Source organism: Dioszegia hungarica (assembly GCF_025882075.1).
Source record: "Dioszegia hungarica strain PDD-24b-2 chromosome Unknown MKK02contig_8, whole genome shotgun sequence".
Classification (NCBI taxonomy): Eukaryota; Fungi; Basidiomycota; class Tremellomycetes; order Tremellales; family Bulleribasidiaceae; genus Dioszegia; species Dioszegia hungarica.
The window spans coordinates 4198642-4215823 of NW_026515770.1; the positions used below are offsets into that span (position 1 = coordinate 4198642).

Here is a 17182-nt window from a genome sequence, read left to right on the forward strand (position 1 = left end):
TCCATCCATTGCCTTCACTTGCTATCGTCATGCTCTACGTCATAGGATTAGGCCTCTCAGATGAGAAGGACATCACCGTCAAGGGTCTCGAGGTGAGCTGAGCCACACCCACGCCATACTTGCGACCAGGAGCTCATATCACGAGGCGATAAAAGGCTGTTCCCGGATCTACCTCGAATACTACACCTCCGTACTCACCGTCTCCACCGAGCGACTGGAGGCATTCTATGGCAAACCTATCATCCCTGCCTACCGCGAGACGGTCGAGCTGGAGGCGGACGAGATCCTTCGGGATGCGGACAAGGAGGATGTTGCTTTCCTCGTCGCTGGAGACCCCTTGAGGTGAGCTAAAGGCTCTCGGTCGCTTGATGGACGGAGCTGACTCACAGCGCGACGACCCACACTGACCTCCTCCTCCGCGCTGCGGCCCTCAAGATCCCCACGCAAGTCATCCACAATACCTCTATCCTCACCGCGCTCGGCTCGACGGGTCTTCAGCTGTATAGCTTCGGCCAGACACTCAGTCTGCCGTTTTACACGGAGACATGGACGCCCGGGAGCTGGTATGATCGCCTGGAGGAGAATCTGCGGGTGGGGATGCATACGCTGGTATTGCTGGATATCAAGGTCAGGGAGCAGAGTGAGGAGAATATGGCCAGGTGAGCCCCTCAAGCGGGGAGATGGGCCGGACGAAGCTTTGGAGAACAGGTGTTAATGTGCACAGGGGACGGCTGATCTACGAGCCACCACGGTTCATGTCCCCATATACCGCCTTCCAGCAGATGCTCCTCACTGAAGCACAGCGCCATCCTCCCGTAGCCGCCGCCAGCACCTCTTCGTCCGCTTCCGCCTCAGCTCCCCCGCCGGCGCCAGCGGCAGATGACGACGATGACGAGCCCACACCCGACGCTGGACCATCCCTCCTACCTCCCGCATCCACTCTCGCCATCTCGCTCTCCCGTATGGGCACACCAACCCAGCGGCTCATATCGGGTACTCTGGAAGAGTTGAGCCAATTGCCAGAGGAGGAGTTCGGTGGTCCCCTTCACTCGGTCGTCATCGTTGGAAGCAGATTACATCCGCTCGAGCTGGAATTTGCGGGTCAGTTCGCCATCGGTGGAGAGCAGGGAGGATGGTGGAAGGTCGGACAGGAAGTGTACAAGGTGGAGCGAGAAGGGCACTAGGAAGAATCCAGGATCATGGATACCATACCCGCTGGGTTCGCATGATAAGGCTACTAATACTGCAGGACCACCTGACTGGATATGTTTTTTCCTCCCTTGCCGAATATTCTCCTCCCATTACTGATGCCTTACTACCCCTCTCATGCTCACTTGCTCACGCCCGCCATCCCCGCAGGAGCCACGCCGTGCTGACTTGGAACCCCCTATTTGGATCCGCCGGACTCCGCCTGTGCACCTCCACGATGATCCAGATCATCCAACCCATCAATAGGAGCATCTGGGCGAAGCTCAACCCGAGGATCACGGGGGACCACTGGCAGACGTTTGCGTAGATGTACGTCCACATGTAGTATCCGTCGTCGTACGAGTAGATCCGGTCCCGCTCTTCGCAATCGGTGAAGGCGAGGTAGAGGATGTTGGTGATGCCGATTGCTAATATGTCAGCTCAGCTGTCGAACAATTGATGCGGGTCAAGCAGCTCACCGAGCCATCCGACCTGCTGGATCACCAGGTACGCTACCTCTCCGCCGGCGTGATCAAAGTGGTTCCTCCTCCTCGCGACAGTCAACCCGAAGGCGGCCGGGATGTAGATGAGGAAGGCGAGAGCCATGGCGCTCAAGAAGCTGATGTTGATGATGTCTAGGTAGTAAACACCGGTAAGGGCGATAACGATGATTGTGAGGACCGTGTGGATGGCCTAGCTGGTCAGTCTCTGCACGACAAGCTGGATAGCCGGTTTGGGGCACTCACCATCAAGGCGTACCTCACGCTTACCCCCGCCACTGGTCCACCGACGATCTTTCCATTGTCATGGATGGGCGCCCCAGGACCGACATACGGGCTGGGCTGATACCCATACCCATGGCCATAGCCCGTCTCTTTCGCCGGGAAGATGGGGTACTGAGGCTGCATGTGGTTGTTGTATTGCGTTGGAGGTGCTGGACCCGGGTGTGCGAGATGCGCGTCTGCGGGTGGCGGAGGGAGGTGGAAGTAGGGTGCTGCGGTGATGGATCCGGGATGATGCGGAGTGGTACCGGCAGACTGTGGTCGGTTGGACAGCGAGTAGGCGTCGACTGGATGGGCCGAAACGCCTGACTCGCGCTGGGCATGCTCAGTGTGATATGCGGTCGAAGCGGGGGCCGGCGGGGATGGACTTGTGGCCTGCCCATCCGTTCCTGTCGGCGTCGGAGCGGTATTTTCCGGATTCTGCGCTGCACCTCGCCAAGACATGATGGTGACCGTGTGAGCTTGGTGGTGCGGAGGGTGGACGTGCAATGCGGAGCGAATGGTATCAGTAGGCTTGAGAGCGCATTAACATATCATCATGTTGTCGCTGTACGTGTGTGAGTCAAAGGAGGTTGGGCTGACTCTTTTGCTCCTTCTCGGATCCTCCTTTGGGTTCAGCTTACTTGAGGCGGCCTCCTCAATGATCTGAAACGAGGATCTCAAACCTAACTCACGTTGTCAAGGTACGGAGATCTAGGGAGACCGACCAAATCAATTACACGAGGCACGAGGCTTTGCGGCTCATCTGAGGCAACGATATGTGCATGTGCTGATAGACACTGCTGGTCGGTGACTCTATATGTGTGGTATACCTCTCCGACCTTAAATTACTCGTCCGAATAGTGTATACAGTCAGCTGACTGGGCTCTCATCACCCATACTTCTCCCCCTGTAATCCCTAAACCGCTCCTGCTCATGCCCGCCATCCTCGCAATAACCACCCCGTGCTGATCTGGAATCCCCGATTAGGATCCGCTGGACTCCGCCTGTACACCACCACGATCACCCATATCATCCATCCCATCAGAAAGAGCACATGCGTGAAGCTCAGACCGAGGACGACAGTGGCCCACCGACAGAGAGATAGGTAGACGTTAACCCAACTGTAGCTGCCCTCTCGGTAGACGCGGCGTCGGGCGCTGCATTCGGTGAGGGTGACGTAGAGGACGTTGATGATCCCGATGACTGGAATCTCAGCAAAGTGCAGCAACCAGGGCGGCGGAGCAGCTTACCGAGATATCCAAACTGCTGCACGACCAAGTAGGCTACCTTCCCGCCCGCATGATCAAAGTGGTTTCTCCGCCTTGCGACGGTCAGACCGAAAGCTGCCGGGATATAGACGAGGAAGGAGAGGACCAGGGCGCCCTCAACGCAGAGGAGTAGGAGGTCTTCGAGGAAGTAACCCGTGAGAGCGACGATGAGGACCGTCAGGACGAAGTGGATTGCCTAGCGATCAGCCCTGATCCTCATGTCGAAGGTAATTCGCCACTCACCATCAGGGCATGCCTCGTGTTGACCCCAGCCGTCGGACCTCCAACGATCTTCCCATTATCGTGTGTCTGCGTCATAGTCCCAGTGTACGGGCTCGGCTGGTACCCATAGCCCATCTCCTTGGATGGGTAGGTAGGGTGGTGGGGCTGGGACGGGGCGTTGTACTGCGTCGGACGCGTAGGGACCGTATAGGATAGGTGTGGATCTGTGGGTGGCGGAGGGAGGTGTGAGTATGGTACTGCAGTATACTGTTCGGACTGCTGGGTGGAAGCCTCGATTGGAGGAGGCTGAGGTGGCGACGAGTACGCATCGACTGGATGAGCGACGGCTCCCGACTCGTAAGCGGTATTGCGGTGTGAGGCCTGTTCGGCCGGAGTGGACACCGCTGCAGTGCTCGAGCCGGGCAGGGGGAATGGTGTGTACTGCCCTTCCGTTGTCGCTGGTGATGTTGCTGATGTGGCGGCAGAGTCCCTTGCTGCACCTGTCCACGACATAGTGGCGAGTATAGTCGATCAAAGACGGGAAAGGCAAAGGAAAGAGAACGCTTGGACAGCGCCCTGTATATCTTGTACACATCTGAGGCGTATTCAGGCTTAGCTTCAATGGGGGTTCCTTAAAGTCAGCACGGATCTCTGTGTGCAAGGGATCAAAAGCGGGGCACTCACGGACAACATCTGAAACAGGGGTAGCTGGATCTGAAACACGGCTGAAAGATCGTCCTCAGTCTGTGGCCGTGCAGTGCTCACTTTGACATGCTGTAGATGAGTGGAAGAAGGCCGCCGTTACATTGTGAGACGATGGAGGGCCGCATCGAGGATCCTCATGGTATGATACTCTCCTTCTCGCACCCCGTCGGCCCGCGCCCTCGGCCAAGGAGTAAGGCTTTGGTTCCAGCAGCAAGCGATCTTGAAGCTTTGGGGGGGTAGTTGAGGGAGCTGCGGAACGCTCAAGCCCGCATGCTCGCGCTGAACGAATACTGTGAGTATTATGTACGCTGTGAAAGTATCTTTCTATCTGGAGGCTACATCACACAGGGACAATAGAAGCGCTCCCCGAGCATCGGGATCTCTTGCCGTTATCGAAGCCGGCTTATCGATGACCGTTCCTCGCCCATTTCAGTCGCTCCCTCCCCACGCTTCTTCATCTCTCTGCCTATCTATCAACATGTCGAGCAACGACACATACGGCCCCCGCGATCTAATAGGATACGGCGCCAGCCCTCCCGAGTGAGTGCAGATCCCAAATTTGGCGTTTTTGGCTGAAGGAATCAGTCCCAAGTGGCCCGGAGGCGCCAAGATCGCCATCTCTTTTGTCCTCAACTACGGTAGGTCGTAGCCATCATCTCTTGCACATGGCACATAAAGCTGATCTCTCGCAGAAGAAGGCTCCGAGATCACACCGGTCAACGGTGACGAGCGATCGGAGCACCTCGCGAGTGAGCTGGGACCGGGAGCCAAGCCGATAGAGGGAGGGCGGAATGTCAACATCGAGTCGCTGTATGAGGTGAGACTTACCTTCTTCTGACAAGTCTTCGATCATCAGCCGGCGGGATGAGATGACTATGTAGAGCGGCTAGAAGAGCGTGACTGACGAGCCTAGTATGGATCTCGTTCTGGTGTATGGCGCCTGCTTCGCCTGTTCAAAGAACACGATATGCACCTTACCAGTTTTGCTGTTGCTCAGGCTCTGGACATGAACCCAGCGGTGGCCAAGGCGCTCGTTGAAGCAGGACATGAGGTGACGAGGTGAGTCCAAACAACTAGCTGCTCTCGATAATGTGTGGCCCGGTCGGATACGGCTACAGGTTGGACCCTTCGCTGACCGACTAGCCACGGCTGGAGATGGGTCGATAGGAGCGGCTGGACCGAAGATGAGGAAGAGGAATACGTGCGGAAGGCTATCAAATGTGAGTGTCACTGCTATGACGAGCGTTGCTTTACAGTCTCGACCGACGCATATTGTCAGAATGACTGACTCTTCAGCCATCAAAGATCAAACCGGCCAGCCTCCCAGAGGATGGTACTACGGTATGGTCGAATCTAAAGCTGGCGCTCGATCTCGCGCGATCGTCGCCAAGGTGTTCAAGGAAGACAAGTTGGAGCTCAAGTACTGGTCGGACGACTACAGCGATGACCTGCCATACTGGATCCGCTACCCCGGGACAGACGAGGCGGAGGAGAAGGGCCTATGCGTCGTTCCATACGCGTAAGTCCTACCGCGTCAAATGGAGCCAGTGGCCCGCTGATCTCCAGGCTCGACACCAACGACTATAAAGACGGCTCCCACAATTCCTTCCTCTCCCCCGACGCCTTTTTCTCGTACCTCAAGGGCGCGTTCGACGAGCTGTATCGCGAGGGACAGGCGGGACAGGCCAAGATGATGTCAGTGGGGATGCACTGCCGGCTTGTAGGAAGGCCTGGCAGGTTGGCGGGACTAAGGCGGTTCCTGGAGTATGTGCGGGGACATGATGGGGTATGGGTCGCGACGAGGGAGGAGATTGCGGACCATTGGAAGAAGACTTACCCTTATAAAGGCTGATAGGCGGGAGGTCAGATCCCATGAATCCATAGAGCCTTGACTTGATTGCATGCTGTTTAGATAATCCTAATTTGTCTATACTTCTGATTGTCCGTTTCTCGCCACACTCTCGCCCACCTCATCTAACAAGGACTATCCCTGCCATCCCCGCAGGAGCCACCCCGTACTGATCTTGAACGCCTTGGTGGGGTTTCCGGGACTGCTCCTGTACACCACCATTATGATCCACGTCATCCATCCCACCAGGAAGATGAAGTGGCCGAAGGAGAGGCCGAGGTTGACGGCGGAGAAGGTGCAGTAGCGAGCGGGGGTGTAGACCCAGTGGAAGTTTCCTCCGAAGCCAGTGCGGTGAGGTACAGTGCACGAAGTGGTGATCGTTTGGATGGTGGCGAAGATACCGCTCACTAGTCGGTCAGCCAGCGTTTCTATGTACACAGCGAGATGGGGAGCTACTCACATAGCCAGCCGATCTGCTGTACCACCAAGTATGCGACTTCTCCTCCAGCGTGGTCAAAGCGCGTCTTGCGCCGGCGGCTGGTGAATGCAAAGGCAGCAGGGATGTAGATGAGGAAAGCTATGAGCATGGCTGCGTGCAAGCTCAGGAAGAGGATGTTGAAGGTGAAGATGGCAGTAAGGACGAGGTCGACAGCGATGAACAGGAAGTGGATCAACTGGAATGTCAGCGACTGGTCGAGACCTTTGCAAGAGACCACACTCACCATGAGCCAATTCCTGACCCTCACGCCGGCGGTAGGACCACCTTCGATCTTCCCTCCATCGTATGTGATCCGGCCTTGAGAGTACGGTTGGTCTTGCGAAGGATAGATCGAGCGGTTGGCGGGGTTAGGATGAGATGGCGAGCCGTATACAGGAGAAGATGCGAGCTGGCTTGAGGCGGACTGCATGATGGGAGCGGTAGTGTGTGAAGTGTGAAGGAGGGTTCAGACAGGTATGGATAGTGATAATGTTGTTACTGGATGGTGAGGTGCGGAGTCGAAGTGTAGGGGAAGACATATCAGTGAGAGGTGGAGCTATATACAAGGCTTCAGTGGATGAATATGCGGTGCGGATGCCCTCCCGATCCAGTTGTAATCGCATCGCATGAGCTGCTAGTGTTCCGACGTGCCAAGCCGGCAGGATCGTTCCTCGCCCGAATGAGGGGATTGTCCCAGTCGCTCTCAGTCCTGTGATCTCCTCACATGGTCGTCTGTGGAGTTGGTGGAGCTGTGGCACTGAAGCTGTGTCATGAGGGAGAACAAACTCAAGGTTCTGATGATGTGGAGTAGCGATGTCGGCGCTAAATTAGAGCCGAAGTGACCCTTATCCGGGCCGGAGAGGCCTGCCGAGGCCTGCCGACGTGAGGAATGTATGGAAGCGGTGCATTATTGCGGAGAGGGTGCCCGGATCCGTGGTAAGCTAGTAGTAGCTGCGAGGCACCGAGAGTGCATAGCTTTCTCGCTCGTCCCAGCCGTATCTGGATGCATAGGCAGGAGCAGGAACTCAAAGTCCCCCCCGTATATTCAAATCTTAGTGCGCGATGAGACAGGAGCGCGACTGGAGTGGGTTGAGCGATGCTGTGGTTGGCAGATGACCGGGATTGTAAACGATCATATACATACGGCCACTAAGACATACACAACCTTATACTATCGAGGCAAACAGGTTCAGCGACATCCCACGTCCGCCTCCCGCTCTCTCCCCCACATTCAGCTAGTTCCCCACGTGCATCACACACAGCCCGCCTATCCCCTCATCAGCGCCGCCGTACTAAGCTTGAAAGCCCGCTTGGCATTCCCCGAGCTCGCCCGGTGGACCAAGACGATGACCCAGATCATCCACCCCATCAACAGGGCAAAATTGGCGACCGAGAGGCCGAGGATGGTAAAATACCAGACCGCCATGGGGAAGGGCCAGCGAGCGGACGAGGCAATGGTACCGGTTCTGATATCGTCTAGCTGAGCCAAGCGCGCGGACCTCCACCGCTCGTCGTAGAAGACTCCGCTCAGGGCCGCGCTCGCTATTTGGATCAGCCACAGTCTTTGATGCTGTTAGAGACTCAACCGCATGAGAGAATGTGGGTGAATTGAGGTGCAGAGGGTCGACTCACCTATCCAGCCGGCTTGCTGGATAACGAGATACGCGACTTCCATCCCTGCTTGGTCGAAACGGGATGACTTCTTGGCGACTGCGAGACCGAAGGCGGCAGGGAGGTAGGCGAGCATGAAGATGACGAGGATCGCCTGCTCGATGAGACACGGAAGGTCGAACAAGACCACCCCGCTGAAGGCGATGGCGACGACGGACAAGCAGAAGTGCAAGGTCTGCCGATCAGCATGACGCTGTACAGGAGTGAAGGGCAGCAAGGTCAGGTCGGGTCACTAAAATAAAGGAGGCTTACCATGAGCGCATATCGCACACCGGTAGATGCGGTCGTGCCGACCGAAGCACGACCCTGAGCCGCCTCCGCCTGGTATCCTGGGGCCGGAACATCCGGGACGTACGGCTCCTCCGACGAGCTGCTGATGGACTTGGTGTTGTAGAGCTTCTCGGCATACGCCTCGTCGTCCTTTGCGACCTTTTGGTCCGGCTTCAATGGGGACGGTGCGATCTTGGAGTCTGATAGGGGTTTGTAGGCGAGGTTCGTGTAGGCGTGGGCCAAACCCATATTGGCATCAGCCGCATAGGAGGGTGGGCGCGCAGCAGGCATTCTGGTATGAGGATAGGTGAAATAAAGCAGCGGGTGAATGAGCGGAGCTTTGTCAGTGTCGCTATCAGCCTTATAACATGTCTGTAAAGGAGGAGAAGAAGGGAAGGGGACATCTGATCAGCCAAAGTTGCACCGCCTCCTGTCTGGCCCGTGTTAAGCGTGGCACCCGCCCCCGTTCGGATGCCGGGGGCTCTCGCTGATCTGAGTGGAGGCGGGTGCCACGCTTAGCCCGTGTGATTTTGCACTGCTTTTGTCCCGAGCACAAGGTGCCAGCGTGCCCATCCTCCTCGCGGACCAGCCTCCGCTGGATACACTCGGCTTCGCCCGATAGCAATCGGACCTAATGTCCGCTAGACGATTGGGCAGCATGCACTCAGCCGTTCAGTATACAGTCAGCGGAAAGAGCAGCAGAGAAGACGAGAGGCTCATTTCAATGTCTGCAGCTGGTATCAGCATCCCTTGGACCTCTCACCGGATATAGCGATGATTTCCAGGATATCCGGTAAGGTCACCCGAAAGTGGCGGTCCCACTCGTAAACCTTGATACACGTCTAGAACTGGTACAGAGCAATTTGACATCGTCGGCATCGAAGAACTCGCCAGTGTAGATCGAAAAGCTGGTGGTCAGGTCAAGTGCTAACGGCTGATGGAGATGGGGACTGGATGGGACGAGGCTGTCGCAAGGTGAAGGGTGCCACATCAACTCGCCACTCGCAATCGCCACATCCCGAAAGCCAAACCTAATGATTTCCCATCATTAGGATCTGGATTCGATAATACTCGTCGATAGCCAATTGCTATTAGACTCCGCTAATGGAAATGATCCCAAACCAGCGAATTTTGTATTAGTAATTTCCTAATGATTAGAAATAGACCGCCGTTGCTTTGCTCGGCGAACGAAAATATCCCTCACTCTCTGACTTCCGTCGGCGAAGAAGGTCAGGCGAGACGGTGCAGAGGAGGACAGGCATAGGTGGGCAGACGCATGACCAAGCAGGGCATCACAATCGCTCGCTCATCCACACATTACCGAGCACCTGGACTAGCCATCCTCTGACCCATTTGAATCTCCAGAAAGAGAACACTGGGCCTACTGTGAGTGGGGGAATTCCAGCGGAAACCGAAGTCCACTGCTTGCTCATCTTTGTTTTGAGGCTTTTTCCACAGGCCAATCTCTGATCGAGCAGCTCATCGATAACTCGCGCTTCCAGCACCACACACTATCCTCACATCACTTCAGAACAGCGCCCGCCACGCATAATAGTTCAGAGACACGTGAAACAAGGCTAGAAGAAGAACCGTAAGTCCAATGAATTGAGCTGGATTTGTGTTGCGGATGCGGGTCGGCCATGGCGCGCAGGCAGACGCAGGCTGCAGCTGGCGCTGTCCCGTACTGTAATCACACCTTCATTGCAGACGTTCAGAGGCTTAAGCGATCCTTTCTGGCGTACGGGTCGATCCTGCTAGAACAGCGCTTACCATAGTTCTCTACTGTACCCCATCCCTGCTGCACTCGCCACTTCGCATACACCAACGTCTGGTCCACCTCATCCCGCTACGCCTATCGCCGACCATCTGATTCCTACCTGACGGCTCTGTACCATTATCCTACCGCCGCCATCGCGTACAATATTCTGATACACTTCAAACGTGTTTCCCCGACGTCCTTTGGATCGCCCCGCCGTGTTCTCCGCTCGTCCCTCGACTGTTGCTTGGTCATCGGTCCCCGTTTCACTCTGCATCGCTGATCGCCATCACAAACGTTTCCCTTCTGCCCATCAACCTGCTCAATCGCTCCCACCTGTGGATATACACGTTTCCAAAGCAGATACACATCGCCTTTCTTCGGAGGATCGCTCGTCTGGAGAAGTGTCTAGATTTTCACCACCACGACCCCCAATCCTACCTCCACCGTCATGTCTACATCAGCCGGAAACACCTCAATACCAGAAACAGGCGAGGAGGACGTCGTGCCAGAGGAAAGAAAGCCTGTAGGTATACTTCCGCCCGAATGAGCGGACTAAATGCTGATCAAGCAGAAACCAGATCACGCCCATCACCTTCTGACTCCCTCCCTCTCCCCTTCGCTCCACCCAGTCACCCCAGACTCCGACGTCGGACCACATTCTCCGCCATCAAACCGCTCACAGCAAGCATCCGCGTTCGAGAACGATGTCACCGGCTTCTCGGATCTCAGCGTCGGAGGGGGGAAAGGCAACATGGCGATCCCCGCGGAACTGCACGGTGCGGACGTGCCCAGCGCAGGCAGATCAGACGCTACACCATCGAGCGCTGGTATGATGACGGGAGCGCTGGATACTGGGAGATTGGCGACTGCTGGGGATACCGCTGGGACCAATTATGGGCCAAATCTCGGGTTCCCGTTCCCAAATGGTGAGCATTGCGCAAGGCAAGAGGGAGCAGTTCTGACACTCAGTCCGCCCTATTTCTGGTACCGCCTCTCCGGCCAACCACGACATGGTCATTCCCCCTACTCCTGGTGTTTCAACTCCTGCATCGCAGGACCCGCATGACCGCATCCCGCCCCCAAAAGGCTCCTCCCCCGATGCGTACCACGCTCCTACTGCCGTTCGGGCTGGACGAGCCCCATCCACATCCCGCCCGTCCGCCGGCGAGCCGAAGAAGTCCTTCTTGCATCGCATGTTCCACCACGACGACAAGCACGACAAGCAACACAAAGACAAGCACGGCGAGGCGGCTCTGCCCAAGCTTGATATGCCCAAGAACGGCTTCGGTGGGTTCACGCCGAGCGGGCAGCCAAGTCCAAACCCTGGTAGTCGCGACAGCCCGCCCATGACGCCCGGAACTCCCTCGGTCGTCGATTCGGACGGGAGCAGACCGCCGTCCCGCCAGTCTAGCTTCAGGTCGAGGAAGGACGACATACACGCGCAAATGCCACAAGACACGCGGACTAGCGCGCCCGAGGGCGGTCTCATGCGTCGCTTGTCCCAGCGCTCGGCGAGCCATGGGTCGCAGAATGGCGAGAAGAACGACAAGGACAAGCTCAATGGCATGAAGCCTATCGCTTTGGTTGGTGGCGCGCCGGTGGTGGTGGCGAAGAAGGAGGAGGTGACGGGCTCGTCTGGGACCAAGTTCACGTTGAAGGACTTGATGGGGATGGGTGGAGAAGGGGGCAATATGAAGCGGAGGGGATCCGAGAAGGGGTCAGTCAAGGGCTCCTCGACCAAAGGCGGAAGCGAGCACGGCGGCGACAACAACTCGACGGCGTCCCTGCTGAAAAAGTACGGTGTCTGCGACAAGGCCGCTATCGGAAAAGGCGCCACCGCAGTCGTCCGTCTCGCCCACAAGTGGGATCGCCGCGAGGAGAAGCTGTACGCCGTCAAGGAGTTCCGGAAGAGGCGGAAGAATGAGACGGAGAAGGACTACGTCAAGAAGTTGACGTCGGAATTCTGTATCTCGAGTACGCTTCACCACCCGAATATCGTCGAGACGGTCGACCTGGTCCAGGACGAGCAGCACCATTGGTGCGAGGTCATGGAGTATTGTCCGGGTGGGGATTTGTACGCGGCGATCAAGAAGGGCGGGATGAGCTCTGGCGAGGTCGAGTGCTCTTTCAAGCAGATCTTGCTGGGTATATCATACCTTCACAACATGGGTGTCGCGCACAGAGATATCAAGCCGGAGAACCTGCTTCTTGACGGGCGTGGTCATGTCAAGGTAAGCCCTGAATATAGCGCAAGCTTGAAGCCGGGCTGACGTCTCAGATCACCGACTTTGGTGTCTCGGACGTCTTCCGCATGTGCTGGGAGAAGAAGACCCATCTTTCAAAGGGTTTATGCGGGTCAGAACCGTACATTGCACCAGAGCTGTTCGACCAGAAAGGCAAGTCCCGCCCTGCAAGACCTTCACCTCTTTCCCAATGCTCTTTCACCCGCCACTTCAGCCTCTCCCTCAAGCCCCCTCAGTCCCGTAAGCAAGCTTACCAATCAGAATACGATGCCCGCCTCGTCGACGTCTGGGCCGCCGCTATCGTCTTCTACTGCATGCAATTCCAGGAATTGCCATGGCGAGTCGCCAAGCACTCGGACACGACCTTTGCCGCCTACATCGCCGCGTACTCCCCAAACCCCAACACTATCGGTGGCGCCGCAGCTGCCGCGTCTGGTGCACCCCATCCTACACCGCCTCCGCTCAACAACCTCGTCCCCCGAGAATGCCGGTCGGTCATCAAGCACATGCTGGATCCCGACCCAAAGACCCGATGGGGAATCGAGGAGGTGTTGAAGGACAAGTGGCTCGCGGGCGTCCAGGTGTGCAAGGAGGGAGAGGTGAACGATCACACGCACGTCGCGGCGGGATTGGAGGTCGTCAAGCTATAGCAGGGGCCTGGAGGAGGGAATCGACTATTGTGTACAATATCGTGTATATACCGCCTCGTATCTCGGGCTAGATCATGTCTAGTAATGTTTTCCGGTAGTTCTTCAGTATGCTTGGTTTCAGTATCTCAAGTCATCTCGTCCATGCAATTGCCAGGCTAGCTAAGACTTCAAGGTTGCATTGAGGCTATTGACCTGGTACAACTTTGTGATGCAAGAAAAGCCCATGCTACTGATGAATTGACAATGGCAAACAGCCTAATCCTCGATATACCGCATGCCAGCTTTGAGATACCTATACTGCCAACATCAGCATCGAGTCGAAGCACACCGACACAGATTGACTCACAAAGAATTGCTTGAAGTCGTCCAGCACGAACGGCACCAGAACAACCCTGACAAACTCGGCGGAGCGGACTAGACGCTGCTCGATGGCCCGATAGCCCGGCTCGGCGATATAATGGTATGCGGGCGTGCATGGACCGGTGAACATGGAGATGTGATCATCTGCGATTATCAGCTTCTGGCAGAAATGAAGCGAGTTAGGGACCTACTGAGGATCTGGATGTTGGAGCAGAGGCTGGCGAGGAGGTCAACATACTTATCTGGGCTGTCTATCCTGCACGACGTCAGCTGACTGTCAATGTTTGTTTTGTATTCTCTCGCCTACTTACGCCTTGGAGCTGGTCATCTTGTCCATTGACCTGACGACTTTTGATCCCCACGAGCGGTTACTCTGCGAGCACGTCAGCTCCAAATCTGGACCTGTACAGAAAAAGGTATCCGGACTCACGGTAGAAGCCTTCTTGCCCTTCCAGGCACCGACCGCCACACCCGCCTTGACAAAGCTCTTGTACACCGTGTCCATCTCATCCTCCAGCCCATCTAGCGCGCTGAGCAGCTCCTGCCCTATCCCAGCAACGGCCTGTCCGCCCATCCTTGGCGCAGCTACACCTGGAACGCCATACCCCACTTCCCGCGGACCATCGAGCAGCGGTGCGCCCGTATGCCGTATGATCTCCAGGTGAAGGAGGAGCGATTCCATGATGCGCACTTTGACGTCTTGTGCTGCGATCTTGGGTCCCGAGCCCCCGCCGCTGCCTGTCTGACCGGACCGCATGGACGATCGCGACGAAGACGGAGGGGCTGTCATCCATATGGACGAAGGAATGTGGATTGCGCCCGTCAGGTACGCACCGGGACCATCGGGGTCCATCGAGAGGTGGATGGTCCGGAGAAGATGGAAGGGTCGGTGGATATGGTCTTCCGGCTGGAGCTCGGGTACGGGGGATATTAGCGAACCGGAGAATGACATGGCGCCGGATGACTCGTATGGAGCCAGTGAGCTTGGGCTGACGGAGCGGTATGATCCCGGTCCGGGCGGCGCGAGATTGTCCGATGGCATGCGCGCGTGCGAGTACCGCTGTTGCGACTGCGAGGGGAATGAGGCTTTGTTTCGGAGGTTCGGGAGAGGGGGTACATTGTCTGCTGATTCCGCCTGGAAGGTATCCCCCGGTCTTTGTCCCGGCTGTGACTTTGAGCGGGATCTCGAACTCGAGCCTTGACCACCGGTGCTGACATTGCTGAAGCTTGCCTCGTTCCCCGGCGAGCGGGCAGGGAACGCCATGGATCTAGAGCTCGGTATGGATGGGGAGGGCGGTCCGCCAGGATCAAGCGTGGAGAGATTTGGGCTGTTCCGCGAGAGCCGCCGCTGGGAGATCGTCCCTCTGGACGTGCTGTCGCTAATGAGCTGTCCCAGTCTGCTCAAGCTGGACTGCCGGGAATGCGATGCGGTGCGGGTAGGTGTATCTGTCGGTAAAGGAGGGAGCGACTTGTCGATCGATCCGGCGCGAGAGTGGGTCCGCGATACCCCGTCACCCGCTGTAGATGCTCTCTCTTGGCTGTCCATCATCTCCTCCACCTCCCCGCCATCCTCCGCGCCATCCGCCGCAGTCAACCCCACCTCATCCTCTATGCCCACCGAGGGCATCTGCCGCCGATGACGCCGGGACGTGTTGGGCGTACTGGGCGCTTCTGAGCTAGCTGTGCTCGACGGAGTGGGTGCGGCAGGCATGGAGTCGTCTGAGAACTTGGGAGGGGAGGTAGGATGGCCCAGGCCGAGGGCAGCAGTAGATGAGAGCGATTCGCGGCGAGGGGGAGGATTGCTGAGCATGCTTGACAGAGGCGGTGCCTCATTCAGCATGACCGTAGAGGTCGACCCTGCCATCATAGACGTCAGGCCATAGTCTGGGGCTAAGGACCGGCTGGTCAGGCTTTCCGATGATGATCGCTTGCCGCTGGAAGGTCGAGATGGCGTATTCTGATCTCCCGCTTGAGGAGTCGCGCCCGACTCGGTCTTGACCGGCGAGAATGGCTCAAAGCTCTGGTCGGCCAGCATGAAGTCACCGATGTGATTGACATCATCGGATGACAAGCCACTATCGACAGACGGGCGGGGTGTCCGCTCGCCCGGCGCCAACGGTACATCACTCCGATGGCCGGAAGATTCCGACGAATTGAGCGACAGCTGCTGAGAAGATGCAGCGGACGGGAGGGAAGACTCGGAAGGTAAGGAGGCATAAGTGGACGGGCGGGAGTTCGAGGGCCGGGAGTCTGGAGGAGCGGGAAAGCCGTTGATAAGCCCTTCGTCCGGATGGTCCCGTTCGCCATTTTCGTATGACTGCAGTAGTTCGATGCGCGCGAGATACGCATCATGCTGGGACATGAGCTCTTGACGCCCAGATTGAGGGCAGTAGACTTACAATGCCTCTCAACGTCCTCCCCTCCTGCTCGGCTTTTCCATCCTTGTCCTTATCTTTGCCCTTTCTCCCCTCACTGACTCTGTCCATCACCGCCTGTAGCCTCGCCACCGCTTCCCTATACGCCATGAGCGCCCCAATGACATCATTCCCCTGATCCATCTCCACCGCTCTTTGCGCCAGATCCAACGCCGTTTGCAGCAATTGCCTTGAAGGTATTCTCCGCCCTGGCAGCATACTCCCGCTAGTCCCGCTCCCCTCTGCCTGGTCGGACCGATCTCTAGGGAGAGAGTTCGGCACCATGGGTGGATTCGCTAGTGTACTTCGCTGAGACGCCAGGGACGAGGTACGGGGCGATATGGGCGGGGCAGAGGCAGATGGTGATGGAGGGATGGATATGGAGGATCCGGTCGACCGCTGCGAGATTCCAGAGTTTTTACGCTCATGCCAGCTATGTGGATCTGGAGGTGCAGTGCTGAGGGAGCGCCCAAAGCTGGCCGAAGGGGCAGGAGGAGGTTGCGAGGCTGTATTGACCGATAAGGAGGGCGGTATGGGGAGAGATGACGATGGCGGGGGATAAGAAGGCGCTGTATTTGGAGTAGGTCGAAGGGGGTTGGAGGACAAGCGGCTCGACGCCCGGCCGAAGACACTAGGTCTACTCGGTCCAGATTGCGCAGCTGTCGGAGGTGGTGGAAGAGGGGGAGGTCCGGCAGCTAGATATCAGCATAGACCCCGCCCGCGATTGACAGCCAGGCATTTGTTGACACGTACGAGGTTGTCCCCTTATCGACCCAAATCTTCCTCCCATCAATCCTCTGGCCCGCTCGCCTAGCCCTCGACTTTTGCTCTCGCCCTCCTGAGGCCCACTACGAGCGGGGCCTTCCGCAACGGTACTCATTGGCGTGTGATGTGACTGGCTCGTCGGTGCTGTTGACATGGAGGACAAGCTGTCTCTTATGGATGATGCCGAGAAGGACGATGGTGCTGATGATTGACCTGAGTGTAAGCTCATATCTACGGTCTTCGGATCAAGCTGGCCCTTCAGGAGCAGCTGAGGCAGGTAAGGCTCACCTGCGGAATCCGTGGGAGATGTGTCGGGCATTGCGCCTCTATAGCTCTCGCTTAGAGAGGTCTGTCGAGCTGAGTAGAGCCGTAGACTAGCGCATCACTCGGACAGCCCAGGTGCTTATATGCGTCCGAAAGCCAGCTCGCAGATGGAAAGGTCCCCTTAGTGCAACCAAGACGGCCCGGTAAAGCGATCCGAGCGGAATGTTGACAACAATGCTGAGGCGCCTCCTCGCGTCGTTTTTGGCGCAGCTCTACGGAGCAAATTGGGTCCGCTGCTGAGTGAAAGGCCTT

At 57.2% G+C, this 17182-nt stretch overlaps 8 protein-coding genes across 8 annotated transcripts; 3 read left to right on the top strand and 5 right to left on the bottom strand.

Annotated features, from left to right (window-relative positions):
- Positions 1 to 29: 29 nt before the first annotated feature.
- Positions 30 to 1184, top strand: MKK02DRAFT_37227 (putative diphthine synthase; the record flags this gene model as incomplete). Its single annotated transcript, XM_053089595.1, has 4 exons — positions 30 to 92; positions 146 to 342; positions 390 to 659; positions 725 to 1184. The coding sequence occupies 4 exons, from the start codon at positions 30 to 32 to the stop codon at positions 1182 to 1184; spliced, it is 990 nt and encodes a 329-aa protein (XP_052946418.1).
- A 154-nt stretch (positions 1185 to 1338) lies between these two features.
- MKK02DRAFT_33787 (uncharacterized protein) lies at positions 1339 to 2414 on the bottom strand (the record flags this gene model as incomplete). The annotated part of the gene is made up of 3 exons (XM_053088784.1): positions 1339 to 1616; positions 1668 to 1881; positions 1935 to 2414. The coding sequence occupies 3 exons, from the start codon at positions 2412 to 2414 to the stop codon at positions 1339 to 1341; spliced, it is 972 nt and encodes a 323-aa protein (XP_052946419.1).
- Positions 2415 to 2883: 469 nt separating this feature from the next.
- MKK02DRAFT_33788 (uncharacterized protein) lies at positions 2884 to 4215 on the bottom strand (the record flags this gene model as incomplete). The annotated part of the gene is made up of 6 exons (XM_053088785.1): positions 2884 to 3155; positions 3203 to 3416; positions 3464 to 3900; positions 3954 to 4073; positions 4127 to 4167; positions 4208 to 4215. The coding sequence occupies 6 exons, from the start codon at positions 4213 to 4215 to the stop codon at positions 2884 to 2886; spliced, it is 1092 nt and encodes a 363-aa protein (XP_052946420.1).
- Positions 4216 to 4625: 410 nt separating this feature from the next.
- Positions 4626 to 5999, top strand: MKK02DRAFT_26624 (carbohydrate esterase family 4 protein; the record flags this gene model as incomplete). Its single annotated transcript, XM_053087225.1, has 7 exons — positions 4626 to 4687; positions 4733 to 4785; positions 4840 to 4964; positions 5061 to 5206; positions 5291 to 5367; positions 5444 to 5666; positions 5714 to 5999. 7 exons carry the CDS (start codon positions 4626 to 4628, stop codon positions 5997 to 5999), a joined length of 972 nt encoding a protein of 323 aa, XP_052946421.1.
- Positions 6000 to 6131: 132 nt separating this feature from the next.
- MKK02DRAFT_45350 (uncharacterized protein) lies at positions 6132 to 6904 on the bottom strand (the record flags this gene model as incomplete). Its single annotated transcript, XM_053093367.1, has 3 exons — positions 6132 to 6403; positions 6457 to 6670; positions 6719 to 6904. 3 exons carry the CDS (start codon positions 6902 to 6904, stop codon positions 6132 to 6134), a joined length of 672 nt encoding a protein of 223 aa, XP_052946422.1.
- Positions 6905 to 7741: 837 nt separating this feature from the next.
- Positions 7742 to 8706, bottom strand: MKK02DRAFT_45351 (uncharacterized protein; the record flags this gene model as incomplete). The annotated part of the gene is made up of 3 exons (XM_053093368.1): positions 7742 to 8016; positions 8107 to 8320; positions 8398 to 8706. 3 exons carry the CDS (start codon positions 8704 to 8706, stop codon positions 7742 to 7744), a joined length of 798 nt encoding a protein of 265 aa, XP_052946423.1.
- A 3033-nt stretch (positions 8707 to 11739) lies between these two features.
- Positions 11740 to 13067, top strand: MKK02DRAFT_37229 (kinase-like domain-containing protein; the record flags this gene model as incomplete). Its single annotated transcript, XM_053089596.1, has 3 exons — positions 11740 to 12405; positions 12453 to 12570; positions 12679 to 13067. The coding sequence occupies 3 exons, from the start codon at positions 11740 to 11742 to the stop codon at positions 13065 to 13067; spliced, it is 1173 nt and encodes a 390-aa protein (XP_052946424.1).
- Positions 13068 to 13322: 255 nt separating this feature from the next.
- MKK02DRAFT_45353 (uncharacterized protein) lies at positions 13323 to 16925 on the bottom strand (the record flags this gene model as incomplete). The annotated part of the gene is made up of 8 exons (XM_053093369.1): positions 13323 to 13364; positions 13414 to 13571; positions 13619 to 13683; positions 13739 to 13800; positions 13858 to 15780; positions 15827 to 16536; positions 16595 to 16819; positions 16895 to 16925. 8 exons carry the CDS (start codon positions 16923 to 16925, stop codon positions 13323 to 13325), a joined length of 3216 nt encoding a protein of 1071 aa, XP_052946425.1.
- Positions 16926 to 17182: the final 257 nt, after the last annotated feature.